At 30.4% G+C, this 19,778-nt stretch overlaps 2 protein-coding genes across 2 annotated transcripts; one reads left to right on the forward strand and one right to left on the reverse strand.

The window, feature by feature from the left end:
- The first annotated feature begins 666 nt into the window (after nucleotides 1–666).
- On the forward strand, nucleotides 667–6,510 carry LOC123290815. The gene is made up of 6 exons (XM_044871147.1): nucleotides 667–730; nucleotides 1,484–1,704; nucleotides 3,018–3,226; nucleotides 4,833–4,955; nucleotides 5,401–5,729; nucleotides 6,489–6,510. Exons 2-6 carry the CDS (start codon nucleotides 1,491–1,493, stop codon nucleotides 6,508–6,510), a joined length of 897 nt encoding a protein of 298 aa, XP_044727082.1. The 5' UTR covers nucleotides 667–730; nucleotides 1,484–1,490.
- A 168-nt stretch (nucleotides 6,511–6,678) lies between these two features.
- Nucleotides 6,679–15,323, reverse strand: LOC123304975 (aminomethyltransferase, mitochondrial). Its single transcript, XM_044886547.1, has 7 exons — nucleotides 15,177–15,323; nucleotides 12,183–12,414; nucleotides 11,447–11,655; nucleotides 9,765–9,955; nucleotides 9,559–9,702; nucleotides 7,375–7,457; nucleotides 6,679–7,035 (listed from the first exon to the last, which is right to left on the reverse strand). The coding sequence occupies exons 1-7, from the start codon at nucleotides 15,216–15,218 to the stop codon at nucleotides 6,680–6,682; spliced, it is 1,257 nt and encodes a 418-aa protein (XP_044742482.1). The 5' UTR covers nucleotides 15,219–15,323; the 3' UTR covers nucleotide 6,679.
- Between the last annotated feature and the right edge of the window lie 4,455 nt (nucleotides 15,324–19,778).

The following is a 19,778-nucleotide window of genomic DNA, read 5'->3' on the forward strand; positions in this document are numbered from 1 at the left end:
AAATCGTTTTTCAAAACATTACCAAAATAAATTTAAAATGTACAGCCACTAAACCATCTATCCTAGAAAATTTTTTTCTTAAAATCAAGCTGACATAATCGTTCGTGTCGTTTTACATGAATAACTCTTCTAATTGATATTGTCCTTGATTCCGTGTTACTGTAACTTCATTTATTTCATCATATATTGATTTATACTGAATTAATTTTAAAAATTCGTTCTCGTCAATTTTCAAATCATATTTTATGTATATGAAAAATACCTCTGATACGTATATCACCAGTTTTCATCTGTTTAAGGTAGTTTGGCCATAAACCCACTTTTCCTAAGAATTTGATGGAATTAAAATATAGTGTTAATTCGGTGTATTTAATTTGTAAAAAAAAAACGTAACTTATCAATCGATTTTGAAACGAGATGTTTATTTGAATTTAACACCAATTAACTAAATCAACTCATTGTTTTATTTTTAGTTGGTATGGGTCGAGGAAGCACGGATTGACACGGGTTTGTTTTTACAATCTGACAGAAAGTACAATCTTACGGTGACATATATACCTCATTGTATGTACATTAACAAGACTGTTGTCAAAAATATTGCACGTATATGAATATATGACCAAATTTTTATAGGCTTGATTATAATGGCCAAACTACCTTAATAATGTCAACGTTACAGCAATGTACAAGCTTTTTCAATTAAAAAGGGTGGTAGTATCAACGAAAATTGGTCAGTATCACTGTTTTCAGTTATTATTATACTTGCTTGACTAGTAGTCACGTCATTTTAGCATTTCAAAGAGAATTTTTTTATACCTAGATTAATTTCCGAGTTGATTTTTGAAAATTTTGAAAATTTGAAAATATTCAACAAAATGGGGCAAAAACGTATACACGGGGGTTTCCGGGGTTGCTGATCACTATTCTGAAGTCAGAATTTCCATAAACCCTCCATTCTTCTTAGATAATTCCATCTGCTGCAATACAAAATGGACCAAAAAAGTATATTTAGAGGTTTTCGGGGTCGCTGATCCAGACTTCAAAGTCAGACTTCCGATTTACTAGCCCCTTCTAGAGTAATTCTTCCCCAATGGCCCAAAACAGCCATATTCAGTAAATATTCAATAAAATAGGCCAAAAAATTTTTCTCTGACGATTTTGGGGTCGCTGATCATAGTTCCGAAGTCTTCAACATTGGTTCAAAAAAGCAACTGTAAATATTCGACAAAATTATGAATTATGTAAGCGGGTGCGGGTGTTGCATATCGGAATTCTGACTTCAAAATCGTGATCAGTGACTCCAAAAAACTCTGTGATTCTTTTAAAAAGTTTTTTAAAATTGTGTGTAATTTGAATTAAGAAAAAATAAATTGCAGGCAGAGTTTGTGTTATAATTGATTATTTTTTCAAGATTATAATAAAATTGAAGATATATTCTGCAACGAAAATATAAATTTTGAAGTTATATTCAATGTACTTATAGAGCCAGAATGATATTTCGCCAGCCGCCATTATCCAGTGTCAGCAACATATATGTGTTACCATTCAACAAAACCGTATGGGTTAGTTGTTGTGGATTGATTCTAGTAATGGCTTGTATTATCAGCTTTCAACTGTATTGTGTTAAAAGAGTAGAAGTAATTATTAAATTGACCAATTGTTTTGATTTGATTACATTTCTCGGAGGTGCAGTATGCCAACAAGGTAAGTAATGTAATCAATTGTGTATTTGCACAAATTTATTTTTCGAATTTCTTAACATAATATGAAAAAACCGTAAGCGAGACGACAAAAAGTGAAATTAAAATTTGTCAAGAAATGGATGATATAAGCATTTTAAAGACGGGTATTAAACAGAGAGATCCGATAAGAACAAGGACGTCAGTGTGTCTATCACTCTATCAGCCATATGTTATAGCATAGCTGCATTTGATATATCATAGCTACTCTCTGTAAAATTCTGTGTTGCTAGAATGAGATAAAAACAAAACTTTGATTGCTTTTATCTTGGTTATTTTTATAGTTATTTGAAAAAAAATAAGTATATATTTATAGTTATTTTCCTCGGCTGTTTGTTACATGCATAAGTTTTTAATAAAGAAAAAAAAAATCATGCAAAGACCCAATTTTGCTTAGGACATTCATTGCGTGTAGATTAAGTACACAAATTTAACAAGAAATTAACAATTGACTGAGTTAATTGTTCCAATACCATGTATAGATAGTGTTGAAAATCACTGCAGCTTGCAAGTTTAAAAAAATCAACAAATTTATGGTGGCCTTCCGGCCGCAATTAATCCTAGTTTAGTAAAATTTCGAAAATTAAGTATCTTCTAGATAACTTATTATATCGTTTTTTTTTAAATCTCTTGCTAGACTTAATAGTTGAAGCTATTTACAAATTTTCAACTCGTATATAAAGAAGATTTAAGGTTGAAATTATTTTTATCTTATTTTCAACTTGGATGATGAATTCTAGTATATCTTTATAATAAATGTAGACGAAAAATCACAATACAATTTTTCGATACCTGCCTTGATTTGCCAAATTTCGAAAGATGAATAATTAAACAAAATATTCGATATTTTGAAATATACGCCAGATATCGAAGAATCTGTTGTTGTATTCTTATTTTTCTTGTATCGTTAATTTTTTTAATTTGTGTCCCCACTACCGTATTTATACATCCTTAAAAGGAATTATTATCCAATTCTTATGCTAGAATCGTATTTAAAGAAATTATAAAGAATTATGCCAGCCATAATATCATTTTATTTGAAAATTTTTTATTCCAAGCAAGTATTTCAAGGGTTGTAATCGTAGCAACACTTTTTGTAATTTAAAATTAATATTGGATAGGCACCTATATATTCCGAGAGCTTTGCCCGCCAGGATGCGATCAAAAATGTATCCCAGATAATGCTTTGATAAATGTCTTAGGCAAAGTTTAATAATTTTTTTTCAAATGAACTTTGAGTTCTATTGATCAATATAACAGCACTTTTATTTTATTTAGGATTCGCTTTATCACCGTCAACTTTATCAACTCGTATAACAATGTTATTTTTATTTATATCATCAGTATTTTTATTTACATCGTATTCAGCAACAATTGTGGCATTGTTACAAACACCAAGTACACAAATTCAGACATTAGATGATTTGGTTGAAAGTCCACTTGGTGTTGGAATTCAAAATATTACATATAATGTTGTGTTTATAACAGTAAGTATTTTCATGCATTTTTATATTAATATAAATATAATCTTTTCCAGCCGAAAATTACTCGATAAGCGTTGTTAATGTTTTAAAGTTCCCTGATTCAAAAAATACCAATTTTAACCATTGATTTTTTATAAGAAAGTATGTGTGATTGGATATCGATGGAAGCTACCAATATTCCTCCAAACAAAAAGAGTTAGATCGTCATCGTCACAAAATTTGCACTAGTTGATTATCCATATTTATTAAATCAGTATTAATTCTAAGGTTTCTAAGGTTTAAAATTTCTAAGGTTTGTTAAAAATAGTTATGACATGTATATATCACATGCATATCACCAAATATATCTTAACGAAAAAAGTATGGTACCTTTGCTCGGTGCAAATTTTGTGATGCAGAGATACATTGTAAAAGTAATCGTAAGATTTAATACATTTTTATACAGAGTATTCTTGATAGCAGAAAATTATACCAGTAAATTAAGCTTATCAAGACAAATGGTAAAGCTCTTTACCAAATTTAGATCTGAAGCCTAATTCAGAAGATTTACTATGGGAAAAATAGAAAAATTTGTCCATTCACAGACAAATCAAATTCATTAAACGTATAGTAGGTGTCACTTTAGAATATAGAGGGGACTATCATAAAACAATAATTGATTGTAAATTGATTCAATTGGGTGGAGAATACTAAAAAAAAATATTTTGTTGTGTTTATTTATAAAGAAAACAAAAAAATAATATATATTTATCAAATTATTTCACCAACACAGAGACATTTAGATCAAGGAAGTATTAACATATGTATTACTACTACATACGGGGGGATTAAATTGTATATTAATGTTAGTACATACACTGCAGATAAGTGCGATACGCACAGAGAAAATGAAAAACGAGCAAGAAATGAATCCAAAAGACCTTAAAATTAGTTACTTCGTTAACTCAAAATCTATCCTTTTCAACACAAACGACAAATAAACAGAAATCTAAAAAAGAAAAATTTCATCTGGAGTCTGTTAAACATGAAATATTGAGGAAATTCTAAAAATTATTCTTTGCATGATTACTATACGTGGCCTGTGTATAATATATTGTGTGTGGCAAAGTAAAAACGGATGTATTACCCCCTACAAATGAATTAACTTTGGTAAGAAAAAAATTTTTCAAAAATATAACGCCGAGGAAAAAAATACCTGGTTTTTTTAAAAATGAATCAGCTTGGATGTAAACCATCGATAAAAACCTCTTGAAGGGAGTGAAAGTTGGAACTCATTAACACTCATTTTTAATAGTCCGAGAGAGACCGTGGTGTCGAACCACGGTTGAACCGACACATTTTTTAAATTTTATATTTTTGTTTTCTGCTTGAAATAAATTTGGTAAGCAGGAGTGTAAAAGCCGTGCGTAAATAGAGATAATGGAAGTTCATGTTAGGTTTTTGTATGAAGTAAACGAACCAAACACACTTCAGAGACGATGAAAAAACTTTACGTTTGTTTATGGGTGGCATCGACGTAAGGTGGCGATATATTTGTGTAGAACTTTTACATGAATTTTAAAATTAAAAATTTTGTCATCTTGCTAAGAACTGGGTATTTTTTTTCCAGGAAAGCCAAGATCCTATTACTAAGAGACTCTATCAACAAAAAGTTCTACCTAAAGGATCACGTGGATTTTTAGAAGTAGCAGAAGGAGTTGAATTGGTTCGTCAAGGAATGTATGCTTTTCAGGTATAATATTCAGATGTAATAAAAACTGATTTAATAGTATACGATACCAAAATTTAATCATATCAACAACGCTTTTGTATGTAAAATATAGATTAAGTTTATATTACAAGACTTTACTGAAAAGGATCTATTTAAATTACGCAGTCAGGACAAAAACCTTGAAAATTGTAGTTATAGCGTAATAGTCATGTTTCTTAGAGATAAATTCCACTCCCTGCCCCACCACTTCACACTTGCATCCCCTATTTCACTCCCTTAGGGGTAAAATTTCGGAAAAACTTTCTTATCGGATGCCTACGTCATACAAAGAATACACCTTCCAAGTTTCAGGTCTCTACAATCAGCGGTTTAAGCTGTGCGTTCATCCGTCAGTCAGTCAGTCAATCAGAACAGAGCTCTTTATATGTTAAGATTAATATTATTTGTAACTTAATTTTTACATTAGGTTGACACGGGCGCTGCATACGATATAATCAGTGCTACATATACAGAAGCAGAAAAATGTGGTTTAGACGAACTTGAATTATATCAATTACCAATGCAGGTTATACCATTGGCATATCGGTCACCATATCGAGATATATTCGCAATAAGATTGCGTTGGCAACGAGAAAATGGACTACAAAATCGTATCTTTAAAATATGGGTACCGCAACGACCCAAATGTGAAACATCACGTGGTGGTTTTGTAAGCGTTGGACTCACTGAATTTGCTCCAACAATAAAAGCACTTTTATTTGGTGCATCATTTGCATTTTTTATACTTTTCATTGAGTTTGTGTGGAAATATCGTCAATTTTTATTAAAATATTTGAAATTTAAAAATAACTAAAAGTATTTAAATGTAAAATAAAAAAAGTTACATACTATACGACTAGAGAAGTGGGCATGCCAAAAACTCAAAACAATAGTTAGATTCGTACACTTGATCATTTCTCCACAATTTTCGTGTAGAATTGATGTTTATTTATTATTTTTCGTGTACCATTACTTAATAATATTTAAGAACATTTTATCTATTTGAGTTTAGCCCAAAAGTGTCCAACGATCTTACCCACATATGTATACCTCTAGTTAGGGTTAAACACGCTGTAATTGCCTTCGATATTTTTTTACTGCAATGCCTCTTTGTTGAGATGGCCTGTGCCTAACGTCATAACTAAAATATTTATACATTGTATAGTTAAAAAAACGTCGTGTAATCTTATTATATGAATAATAAACTACGGGAAAAGAGAAATTTCGATTAGCGGATCAATAAAATTGTATTTTTGATTAATTATCATATTTTAGTTTCATACATACAGATAATGGAGAAGCTACTCTTGTGCATAATGCACTAAATTACAGGAGTTATTTAAAAAAAAAATAGTTTCAGTACCACGTTCTGAATGCAAATACACAAAATTCTTACAAAAGAAGGCGGGTTACAATAATGGCAACATTTCCGTCTTCCAAATTTGTAAGGATTTTGTGCATTTACATTCAGTACGTGATATTGAATCTATTAAAAAAAAATTTATAATTTAATAGGGATAGGGATGGGAATACATAGGGATTTTGTTACTACCAAAGATCAACCAAAATTAACCCTATTTTTCACCCAAAAAAAATAAACAACTAATTAATAGAAAAATATTTAATATAAAAAGATTAAAAATAAATGTACTCTAATTAAAACAAAATACCTATATATAATAAATCTTTTAACCTAATTCATTATATTATTTTTTGGTATAATAGTTTGTTTTCACAAATGGCATTTTTACAATTTCAGCGGGATAAAATTTGTCACGGACACATAATAATATTTGTAATCCTGGCTGAGCATAATCACGTGCCACATAGCCCATAGCAATGTTACATCCTGGTAATGACGGTGATGGACTACCACTAGTTGTTGCACCAATTTTCATAAAGTCTAATCCAGTTTTACAGAAAATATCAGTATGCGAACGTGCTGGGGGACCTTTTTGACTTATAATGCCAATACGTTTTCGTTCAACTAATTTTTTGTTTTTAATTTGATTTAATATAATTACGGCACCAGGAAAATCTGCGGTTTGACGACGTTTCTTTCCTGAAAATTTATATTTAAAATTTTTAACAAGCAGAAATAACAACTAACTAAAGTTAATTATTTAAGCACTTGGTTGGAAAACCATATTTGAAGTTTAAAAGGGGCCTCTAAAAGAATTTGCCAAAATTTGATATGGTGACACATAGTTTTATGAGATTCAAAATATTCATATCAAACTTATGACGAATGTCAATTCATTAGGATAAAATGTAGTGGGATCATAATTTTTATTTTCGAGTTATTATTAATTAATCATCAAGTATTGGAACAATCTCGAAAAGGCTTTGAGAATACGATCAAATGAGATCTTTGATGATGGAACCCTTAAAATCAACTTACCGACAAGCCATGTGAGGCCAGCTTCAACTGGAGTAGTTCGTTCATCAATATCATTTCCATATAGACATAAACCTGCCTCCAATCTACAATAAAAAATTAATTTATAAGATATTAAAAATCCTACTTCTACAATCGTCCTTTTTAAAAAAATTCAAATATTTGCTAAATTTCAAACATCTGTATCTCCCAGAAAAATGATAGTGGTATCATCTAAAACTCAAATGAATGCTTGAGTTTCAACAGTTTGAAGTTTTTGAAAGGGGACAGGCAATTTTTTAATTACTTTCCATAGCTTTGTGTCCAGGGTTTGGAAGGATGAAAAAAATATAATATTTGCATTCGAAAGCTTATGCATTCTCTGTCGCATGCGTTTCTACCCATTCTGAAACGAGCTTTTTTGACGAAGTAACGTACTGTCAAAGTTAATTGGACACTAACGAATTTAAACTTTTTTTAAACGATTTAATGCAAACTTATTGTTTCTTTACCAACACTGTTTAGAGTGTACTTTTATGCTTTAACATTACTTAATCAAGTCAAAAAAAAAACTTTCAAATGCAATGAGTTTTTACTAACATGTTTAAAGAAGTTGAAATGTCGAATTTGCTTTAACAGTGCGTAACTTGATTTAAAAATATCGAACCAGAATCCATAAAAGCGAATTCTAAACTGTATTTATTTACAGTTTACTTTTTCATTTAATCTAAAGAAAAGAAAATCTTCTATCTGCAGAATTTTAATACGTGTGGATGATGTGATCCTTCTCGGTATGTTTAACTTTAAAAAAGGCGATAGATTTATCTATCGGGGGGGGGGGGGGGTAGAAAATAAAATCCTCTCAAATATTTTAGCTAAAAGGCTCGATGGCTTTAAAGTAAATATAATCGGCGAATTTCTGCCAGTGTTAATTAAGACGGGAAGGCAGGCGCTAGAACAAGTTTAAGTGATGAGACAAGCAATTGCAAAGTGTCGTGAGTATGAACTGACTTGCGTCTATTATTGGAAAACACTCACATGTTTAGTGCTCTGAAGGAAGGTTAATTAAAGTAAGTATGAGTAAATTACGCCTCTAAAGTACGATAGATGGCTTGTTAAAGGGTGTTTTCCCAATCTCAATCGACGGACGACAAGGATATGTCTTATCTGCGATTATTTTACTGCATTTTTCAGCTAGGTGATAGGAAAACATCATTGTGAAATCTTTCACTTGTTGGATCTTTTTAATCTTGGACCTGAGATTAACTATTATAGCACAATAGAGAATAAAATGCCAAAGTTTGATGGCGGGATTACGATTCGATTTCTCCAAAGTAGAACTTTTCCAATCGGTTCTATTCTGACGAAAAAACAAAATTTTAAGAAAAATATATGTGCGAGAAAGAGGAATAATGCGGGAAAGAGTGGCTAAACCGGCTAGTTCGTTAAGAGTGGCTATGAGAATTTGTTAAGAGTGGCATGCTAAGACTTGGTGTGGTAAAGAGCAAAACGAAAGCTAGTCTAGATTTAAAATATTTCATGAATAAAAGTGAAATTTCAAGAAGATCTCAAACACGGAAGAATAAGGAAGTATTTGAATGGTTCAGAATTTCTGACCCAAAATAATAATTTGTCTTATTATGGAATTCATTAGAAGACTTTCATAAGAATGTAGTATCCTGGCGTCTCTATAAAAATGGCCAAATGAAAATAGCCCAACGAGGATTAGAAAGTGTTGAAAAGAGGAGCAAAGAAGATTCACGTGAAATATTCCCACACTCACTAGATTTACGTGTTTTTATTCAAATACGAAAATTGGATTGTATTTTAATATATCTATTGATGAATTATAAATTCCTAACAACAAAATATAGCGGGAACTATATTGATTAGTGATTAGTGTTATGCGACCACTTAAAAACAATAGATTGTTTGTAGTAAAATCTGTATAATTATTGCGTAATCCTGTATATTGAAGAATATTGAAGAATATATAAATATTTCACATAATTTAATAGCAATAAAAATTGCGCCAACAATAACCGTTGTATGGGGTGGAGAAAAACATTTACATATTTCAGTGGCGCCAACAACTCCTATAATATTGTTTTTTTTTTTTTTTTAACTTTCGAATTTTTTTTTGAGAACATAGGCGATTTTCGTCAATATTAAAATTTTATATAGTACATAATGAGAAATTATAAGTACCTTAGAGAATCACGTGCACCCAATCCAGCCAATTTAACCACTTCACCACCTTCTTTCAATAATTTTTCTGCTAGTGGAGCTCCCTTTTGTGCTGCTAGTGAAATTTCAAATCCATCTTCACCTGTGTAACCACACCGAGTTACTCTTGAAAAGAAATTCTTATTTAATTTTGAAACAAAAAACACTAAAGAAAATTTCATACAAACCTGCAGTCAATATCGTCAATTTGACACAATACACTTTCCATAAAATTTAATGAATTTAAATCATAATTTTTAACTAATGATTGTAAAACTGAAGCCGCTTTAGGGCCTTGTAGTGCTAATAGCGACTTCTCAGTACATTCATAGAATTTTACTTTTATATCTGCACGTGGATATTTTCTTTTATAATTTTCCTAGAAAAAACATGCGACTTTTATTCTCAGTTAATTTTTTAACAGAAGTATTTTCTAAGTTCTGCTACATCAGCGACACAAAAGAAATCGCATTTAAAAAATACCAAAATTAGGTACTTTTTATGTGATTATTAGGTACCAAAGTCAGAAACTAGGTGCTCTGTAACTTACATAGCAACTACCCAAAGTTTCGTTGCTGTTGCTAGCAATATGTGCTGCAACGAAATGCAAGAATAATGAAATAAATAATGTTAACGAAACACAATTAGTTGCTTTTTAAGTTTCGGTTAGGATCGTGTAATTGGCTAGTTAATAAACGAAAGCTTCAAATTTTGCAAAACAACGGATCTAAAAATCAGGGCTCTTTTAAACTAGGACAAATGCTTAATTAGGTACAAAGTAAGTCTGGTAATTAAGTGCTAATTAGGTGCTTGCAAGAACGTAAGATGAAAACGATCATAAATAAGCAGACATAGATTCATTATATTGATAACTAGCAGTTACGCATCCGCTTTGCTGGGCAATTTTAAAACAAAATCTACCGCAATATAGCCTTCACTTCTCTTGTCCTCACTTATCATCCCTTTCGTTCACAGTTCCATGGGTTAAATTATTTGAAATAAAATACAGCCCATGCTACTTAATAAGTAAAATAATTTTTAAAATCGACTAAAAAGTGTTTTCAATAATGACGGGCTTGTAGATAAACTTTCATCCCCTTTTTCATCTCCATAAGCGTTAAATTTCTCTGAAAATCAAGATTTACGGAAACTATTCCGGCTATCAGATCACTGTCGCGTGTTTCAAGCGGAAGTGATGACTATTTACGGGGTATGTGAATGTATAAGTCTAAACACTCTCATGTGCAGTGACATTAATATGTACATTGACAGCCAAGCAGCCCTAAATTCTTCAGCTCAGTTTCTACCTTAACTTTAAAGGTAGCACAGGACTACTGCCGAACGTCCTTAAATGAGCTGGCGGTACAAACAAATGTAACCATGGTATGGATTCCGGGACCCAGGGACATTGTGAAGCCAACGAGCTTGCTAAAAATGCCGCTGGATACAAGCATCAATAGGCATCTGATATCCTTTTTTGACATGTTTGGCTGATCGACGAGACTCCCGTTTGTCATTGGCAAAGTGGAAAGGCAAAAATTTCCGATTAATTACATCATGAATCCTAAAAAGTTAAAGCGATGTTTAAATCATCAAAGACTGCAAGATGTTGATTAATTTGAAATGCTCTTATTCTTATAAATTTTTTGTGAAGATAGTCTTTAACCTTTTCTATTACGTATACACTACAAAAAAATTATACAAAAGTTCAGATAGTGGATATTCGCGGATACTGAGAGACATTGGGATATCTGTATACCATTAACATGGATCTATGGGTAGTTCTGCTTTCCCTAAATAACACCGAAATTATGGATATTGTTTGTTACGTTTATTACAAGTGGATATTAAGAAAATTTTATATACTAACAAGTCCTTTCAAAATCACTTCCATATCATTTCGACGTCGTGCAGCATTCGATACAATATACAAATGATCATTTTGTACTTTTGTTACAATTAAATCGTCAATAATACCGCCGTTATCATTTGTGTAGACTGTTAATGTTCCAGATCCGTCTTTTAAACTCTGAATATCAGCTGTACATAAGGATTCCATTAAATTTACACTATCAGCACCTGAAAAACATAAAAGGGTAAAGTATTATGGTGATAACGTATCTTGAGTCAATTTTCGGTTTCTTGAAAGATATTAAGATATTTTTTATTGCCTATGATACAGAAACTACATTCTAAAGCTAATTAGAAGGCAAGAAACCAATGGTCAACAATGGTTTCATGTAAAATAGAAACTTTTAAGAGTAACAAATAAAAACCTTTGCTTTTATTATTGATATATACGGCTATTGATATTGAGTTCACATTCTGCAAAAATCACTGATTCGTTTTGCCATTTTACAGTTTTAAGAGAACGTAGAAATTTGTGGAGGTTGAAACTAAATGTACCGCTGCAGCTGTGAACATTAATTCAAAACAAAATCCTGTACCATTAAATTAAAAATTGTTTTGTCCATATTATAGGACATGGTACAGTCATAAATATATATTGTTATTACTTTAGTTTTAGATGAGCATAGTTCCAGGTTCACTTGGGTTACAAAAGTTTATTGTATGTATTTTGCCTCCTGAATTCGAATTTTACTTACCTTGTATTTCTGTTTGAAGCATATGTGAAACATCAAAAATTGATGCATTTTTTCGTGTATGTAAATGACTACCAGTTATTGACAAGTCAGCATACTGTACTGGTAATAGATATCCACCAAAGTTAACAATTTTTCCTTTGTTTTTCACATGAAAATCGTATAAAGCAGTTTTCACAGCATCGTTTGTTGTGGAATATTTACAATTTAATACATTTTTGGTCTGTTGTGTATTCTGAAAAAAAGAGGAAAATGACATTAAATTTTAATATGTTTTTTTTCGCTTAATAATGAGTTGTAGCTTTTTGCATCCAGTAAAGAAAATTTAAAAAAAACTTGGTTTTAATTTTAAATGTCGTAAAATTTAAAAAGTAGGGGACAGTGGCGAATTTAAGGGGTGGCAACGAGCATTTGCCCACTGGGTCCTCGAAATAAAAATACCACATTTCATTTACAAAGACAAAAAAAAACGTCTCTATTTATAGAATTTGACCTCTTGGTTTTCTTCCTTAAATCCGTCACTGAGGGTGTTTATGAAAAGAAATAATGAAGTAAACTAAAATTACTATTCGCCAGTTTTCAATTATGTATTTATTGATCAATTTTAATGTGAAAATTCGAAATGGCATAACTGTAATTATATTATACATCTTTGTTACTGCAACGCAAGCAAAAGTGCAGCTCGCGCAAGCTTGATTTTCTGTATCCATATGCCGTTTACCACAGCTCATTTTTTCTTTTTTCAGGAATAAAATTTTTTTTAGTAAACAATCTGTATTTTTATACCCTGTGTATATGAAATATAAATCAAGGTCATACAATCATCTAATTAGTCTATATCCGGTTGTTCATCCGTCTGTCTGGGAACATTCAAAAACGAAAAGAGATATCAAGCTGATATTTTTATAGCGTGCTCAAGATTGTAAACGGCTAGAGATAGAACAAAAGCTTGCTAAAAATGATAACTCGGACGCCAATTCTGTCGCGATATTCTTGTTCAGCGACCCAAAAAACTCCCGTGTTACGTGTTTGGACTGATTATTTTGGACTTTATTATTTCCCGAAAACTCCAAGAGACGACGGAGAATACCGTTGACACTGGACACCAGATACCTCGGATACCAATTCATTCACGATATTCGTGTTCAGTGACATCAAGAACCTACGAGTAACGAGTTTGGAATCATTTTCATCACCCTTAACCGAATTGTGAATTTAGTATTTACGGTCAAACTAAAATGCAATTAAAAAATGCATATTAATTTCTTAAAAATCAATATAGGTCACTAAGTTTTCTGACGCTCTCAAGAATCAAATGTACAAAGCCGCATTCATATACTATTCAAATTTTTATTTCAAACTTCATTGCTTCGTTTCCGTGACTATATAAGTATAATGCACTCCCGGGTAAAGGGAGCCATAGTTGAGAAATAAATTCATTATCATAACAATAATAAAGATATTGGTGATCTTTACAAAATATTATCATGAACCCTACACCTCCTGCTGAGAATTGCTTTCAGATTATGTAATAAACATTGCTGATAGTCCACTGAATATAATAATATTTAATAAAAAACATGTTTTTATTAAAAAATTATTAATTCGCTAATTTTAGACAAAAAGTAAAGGTCTTAAACTCTTTATAATATATGTATATTTGGTCTCAAATGACGTGTATTGATAAGACCAGTTTTTTATTCTGGCTACACTTTTTATCAGAAAAAATTGTTTTAAGATATACAACAATTTGATTTTTTTTTTAAATCCAAACCATTTTAAAATTTAGTTTGAAATTTATGGCGAATGGCTTATCCATACGTCATTTATCAAACCGTTATATTTCGAAGTATTTTCGCAGTTGGCATTAATTGATGTTTGAAGGAATCGCGGAAAAGGAAATTTTGTTTCTGTTTTTACTATCTTTGACATTAACTTTTGTCAAAGCAGTCAGACTTAGCAACCCTTACATTTACAACGGAGACATACAAATATACAAAAAAGTTTTTCCAAGGAAAGTTTTTATTCAATTGTTACTGGTTTTGGTAATTGAATGTATGTACTCGAATTAAAAAACCGTGGGACAGAAAGGATGCTTGAATCTTCGTGAATCTTGAATATGATATAACGGCATATTTAAGCTATCGGTATGAAAAAACGCAGCATGAATGTTATCAAGTGGTAATAGTGTACGACAAATACTCTGATAGGTTTTTTCTGCCCTATAACTTAAATATAACGTTATCATGCTTATTTGAAAACTCAGTACTTTCAAAAAAAGTCATAGAGAGTTTGGTAGACTCGCCAAAAGGAACCACCCACGAAGTATCAAGTATGTTTTAATCATTTAACAAAGCACTCTTTCTGTCCCACGGTCTATTATTTTTTGTGACGCTCTTGGGGCTACATTTATTGGTAGTTTTAAATTTTGATTGTATGCCTTCCTCGCCCTTTAATAGATATTATCACCATGCAATTATATTTAACTATCCAAAAGTTTCTACTCAGTCGAAGTCGTAAAATGTCAAACAATTAAACTAAACGCCGCATGTCGTAATTTGTTTTTAATTTTCGAGTCTATCTTTGTAATTCAAAAATTTCAAATAGTTGCAGGTTATTTGAAATCCAAAATTTTTCTTGAATTCTTGGTTAAGAAAAAAGGTGGATGTAGCTAAAGTTGTCGTTTATGCTTGAATGTAAAAAATCAAAACTATTGCATTATTCTTAGATACACGATCGAGACTAAGACTATGCATGTAAGACCAAGGAGAAGACCAAATTTCTTAATACCCAAAAATTAACAAGACTTTTGCTCCAGTAGGTAAGATTTAAAAAAGAAGTAGGTATTGCGTATTAGTAAGCAATTTAAGTAAAAGTTAAAGTTCAAAATTCGTAATATATGTTGTAATTGAAATTATTGTAAAAATACAACGAAAAGTTAATTATTTATAATTTTCTGGAATGAGTTTAATAGTTATTAAGTTATAATTTACATACCAATAATAATCGACAAATAACAATACTACGTTGTTGAAACATTTTAATTATAGAAAAAAATTGACTTCACAATTTAAATTTTTATTACAATTAACGAATAAATTTGAAACCAGTTCACTATTTGTTAAAATTTTATTATTGACTAAAAATAATTTAAAATAAAATACTAGAAGATATTTTTGTTGTAACTATTAATAATAAAGATCAACAAGTGAATCAAATCAGAATCGTTAAAAAAGTTTTGAAATCTTTAATGAATTTATATTGTATTAATATATCATGTATTATACATTCCACAGTATTTGCGTACTGTTGTCTAATCTGTTAAACTTATTTGTTGCATTTTTCAGTACCGCAGGGAGTAGCAGTTTTGAGGTGTTGTAACTCGAACTCGAACATATTACCGTTGGAATTAACCGTCTGTCAGCGAGTCACCCCCATTATGTGAAATAATGAAATCATGCTAGGCATTCTCCGTCCGTTACGCTTAACAATTCCAATTTTATAAATAAACTTCACCACACAAAAATCTCCAATGGCCTGACACCAAATATAAAAATGACTTAAACGAAGGTCAGAAAACGGGTTGAGAAATTAAAGGGGACCTTCCTTTAGATCGTATTTTGGTGTTCCTCACCACTTGAAAAACTCTATTGAAACCCTTAAAGATAAAATATATATTAATGTGGTATAGACACTCCTAAAGATTACTCGTTTATAGAAGTGTAAAGTGGCCTTTAGTCTGGTTTTATCCTTTGCTCAATCGCATCACGCATCTACACAAGAAGTACAGCAGCAGGAAGTAAAATGGAGGGGCAAGTATCAAAAAAGCATCTTGGCGGAATAAATATATTGTGAGAATTTGACCTCAATGCGTAAAGGCCTTCAGTAGTTACGCGATTACACACTAACGATTACGTATATACTCAACCGAAGTATTAAAAGAACATTTTTTTAACACTCAATTGAAAACTGATGAAAACTTGTACTTACTAGAAAAAGTAAAAGCGTACAAAATTAAAATTAAAAGCCTATAAAAAGTGCCTGTGCGAGCTTTTTGGACCAAGATATTGGCATCCAAGAAAAACTTGACAATTTTGGATTTGAATTATGTTATCTTCTGAAATAATAATCGTACTGAAATTCTTCATTGAAAACTAAAACTGCCTTCTTTTAAATCCTGGCATAAGCATTTTACCATATTTTTCCACCATTTTGTAAAAAAAATTATTGCATAAATTAATCTGTAATTGTTTTTGCATTGGTTTTGAATTTGGTTTTTCGGGAAGACATGCATATTTTCTTGACAGGCAGGCATTTGATGTTTTTCTCTATCTCGTTACTTTATTATTACCATTATCACACACATTTTCATGCAACTGTAGACAGATTTTTGTTTTCAATTTCCGCTGAAATTATAACATTTACCAAAAAATGTTGTCAACAAAAGTTACTTGTTATTTTATAAAGGATAAATTTTCCATTATCTCTTATCAGTAATGAGCATGGGCTGATTTTGGCACAATCTCGCAAGTCCAGATCAAAAAGACTTTTGCGTTGCGATATGAGTCCCTTCGAAACATTTTTCTTGAATTCTCCTTTAATCTTTTACAAAAACTTTTCGTTCAAAAATTTTTTCGATGAATTGTTTAAAATGGTAAACCTGGTATATAAATAAAAATTATATGCTCTTTGGAAAAATAATAATAACTTAAGAAAGGATGGATTGATTTGGTTATTTTTGAAATGTTCGAAATAGGCCAATTTAGGCTTTAGAGAAAATAAAAGTTGGAAAAGATATCCGGAAAGTTGTAAAAAACACGATATATTGAATTCTTTGTAGCTATTTTAAAATATTCGTTATATTTGGTAACGGGGGCTTAATTCAAAGATTTCAAGTGGAAGGGGGAGTCTAGGAAGAGAAGACGTATATTGGGCGAAGATTTTATTTTAAAGTTTGAATTGTGAACAGGTGGTTATTAATTATAGAGATCATTCATTTAAGTATTAGGTAATGGAACACTTTTTTTGTAATACATGCAAACAAAAAATTGTTTGTTATCAAAAGTTGAAAGGTGATTATTTAGATAAAATGTATTTTGTTGACATGAAGTCAAATAATAAATATTAAAATAATTTCTTAACCAATTTTCGCTTTTATTTCGCCATTTTCTATAATTACATATAATAAATGATAAACGTTTTTTTTAGAAATATAATAATGTATTTTTTAAAACAAAGAAAATGATAATTCGAATACTTATGAACTTCATTCTTATGAACAGCAAACATTAAATTATTCCTAATATGATAAAATTCTAGATAATAAAAAAATTATAAAACTGCCTATGCATTGCATTCATAATATAGACTAGGACAGAGCGGTGTGTACAGAGTTTTTAGACAGGGTAGGCAAATATTTTTAAAGGCTACAAAAATCCAAAAGCCATATTTACAAAAAAAATATTTGGTAATAAAACAAATAGTATATCAAATATTTAGCTAATGTAACCATACGTCCCGTTTTGAATGAGACTGTCCTTTTTTCGAAATTAATTTTCCTGTGTCCGTGAGAAAACATCGTGACGCAAAATTGTCCCGTTTTCAGGTAAGAGTTAACAGTAGACGAATTAAAATTTAATTTAAGTAATCTAGACAGATTAATAAGTAGCCATAAAACGCTGCATATAACACTAGAATTCCGCTAGTTTAGACATATGTAGTAAAATGCTTAGGGACTCCAAATTCATAAATCCGGGCTTGATTCTCATAATATAAACTTGTCTAATTGGTTTTCTAGTTAAGAGGTATTCTCTTTGGCGTTTATAATTAGATCCATCGTAACAACCTGTTGTTCACATCTACATCAGTACACATCAATATTTTTTTTAAATCCCCGAACTAAAAAAAGGGGTGTTATAAGTTTGACCACTATGTGTGTCTGTCTGCCTGTCTGTGGCATCGTAGCGCCTAAACGGATGAACCAAATTAGGTTTTTTTGGTTTTGTTTGAAAGTTAATTTAATGGAGATTGTTCTTAGCTATGTTTCAAATGCGAATTTAGGGTTCCATACCTAAAAAGCATTTTCTTTTAACATATTTTCGAAAATTTGTTTTGTCTGACTAAATGACAATTAGGTAATGACTATACGTATACGAAGCCTAATAAATTTTTCATCGCATATTTCCATTTTAGATTTTGAAAGTTTTCTACTCAACAGTCATGCATCATTAAAAAAATAATATTTTATAATTGAAAAGTTAAATTATTATTCCCTAACTTATTTATGATTTTTTTTTAAATAATTAGAGCCTACTAGTTTACATTTTTAGCAACATTGCACTGTTTAATGTTGACATTAAATAAAATCAAATGTCCTGCATCGACTATGATTTGCATATTTAAACCCCCGGATCTCCTAGTTTAATAAATACACAATTAAAAGTAATTTAAAACGCATTATTAATAATATTATCTGATATTATCGAAACTAGTCGAGGCACGAGCAAGGCTTCTATGGATACTAAAAAAGTCTTTGTTCGAGGTATAGATTACTTTCAATGTTTTTAAATCGAAAAATCGAATTTTAATTAAAAAAAATTTTTTTTAATAATTTGTAGTTGCTAATTTTAAGAAAAACTTAAGAATATGATATATGAAAGCTGTTTAGATAACATCTATACCTGTCAAAGTAAAAACGATAACTCAGGAATTTTCAACATTACTTCTGGAATTATCGAATATTAAACTTTTAATGCATCAATGTAAAATGCGTGATTTGATAACTCCAAAATTATAGCTTCTAACGAAATTTCTTTAGTGAATTTTTTATTTCGATAGGTACTGGATGCTGCCTAGGTAGTTTCATCTGATTCTTAAATTTGTACTGCTTAGAATTAATAAGCCATAAATCCTTTTTTATTTTTTTATTTTGAGATGCGGTATCTCCAAAACTACTTAATTAAGAAAAATGTCCATCTGGTAGCCTTTGACTTCATTAACAGAGATTTTAAAAAAACGGCGGGTTTGGGAAATGATAAAGCAAAAACATATAGGAAATAAACAATATCATGAATAAGCCTTTCAGTGTTTCCGAATCTCTGCTTCCGCCGTCTGTACTAAACTGGTTTAATATTATTTACATTGCTTTGGTGTTTATTTTGTATCAACTTCATTAGAGGTATTTTGTATTATTTATTGAAAATACAAAAATACTACATTTATATCTTTAATTAAAAAAATTCAAGATAAAAAAAATCATTTTTAACTCCTATATTACATGTTTTCAAAAATATTTTTTGTTTTTGTTTATTAAGATAATAAAAGTTGACTATTATCAGTCAACATTTTTGAATAACAAAAATAATATTTCAATACAAAACAATTTACGTAGGTAAGTAAATACTATGGGTCCAGAGCCAGATCTGAATTTGAGAATCAGTTAAGGACATACATTCATGAAACTTGTTAACAGACAAATAAACAAAAATTATGATAATATAAAAGTTAAAATGATTTTGAATGATTTAAGAAATGGGTTTAGGTAAAGGAGGAAGTAAGATAGTCACCAGATAGTATTAGAATTAGAGTGTACCGTACCAT

Source organism: Chrysoperla carnea, chromosome 1, assembly GCF_905475395.1.
Source record: "Chrysoperla carnea chromosome 1, inChrCarn1.1, whole genome shotgun sequence".
In the NCBI taxonomy this organism is placed as follows: domain Eukaryota; kingdom Metazoa; phylum Arthropoda; class Insecta; order Neuroptera; family Chrysopidae; genus Chrysoperla; species Chrysoperla carnea.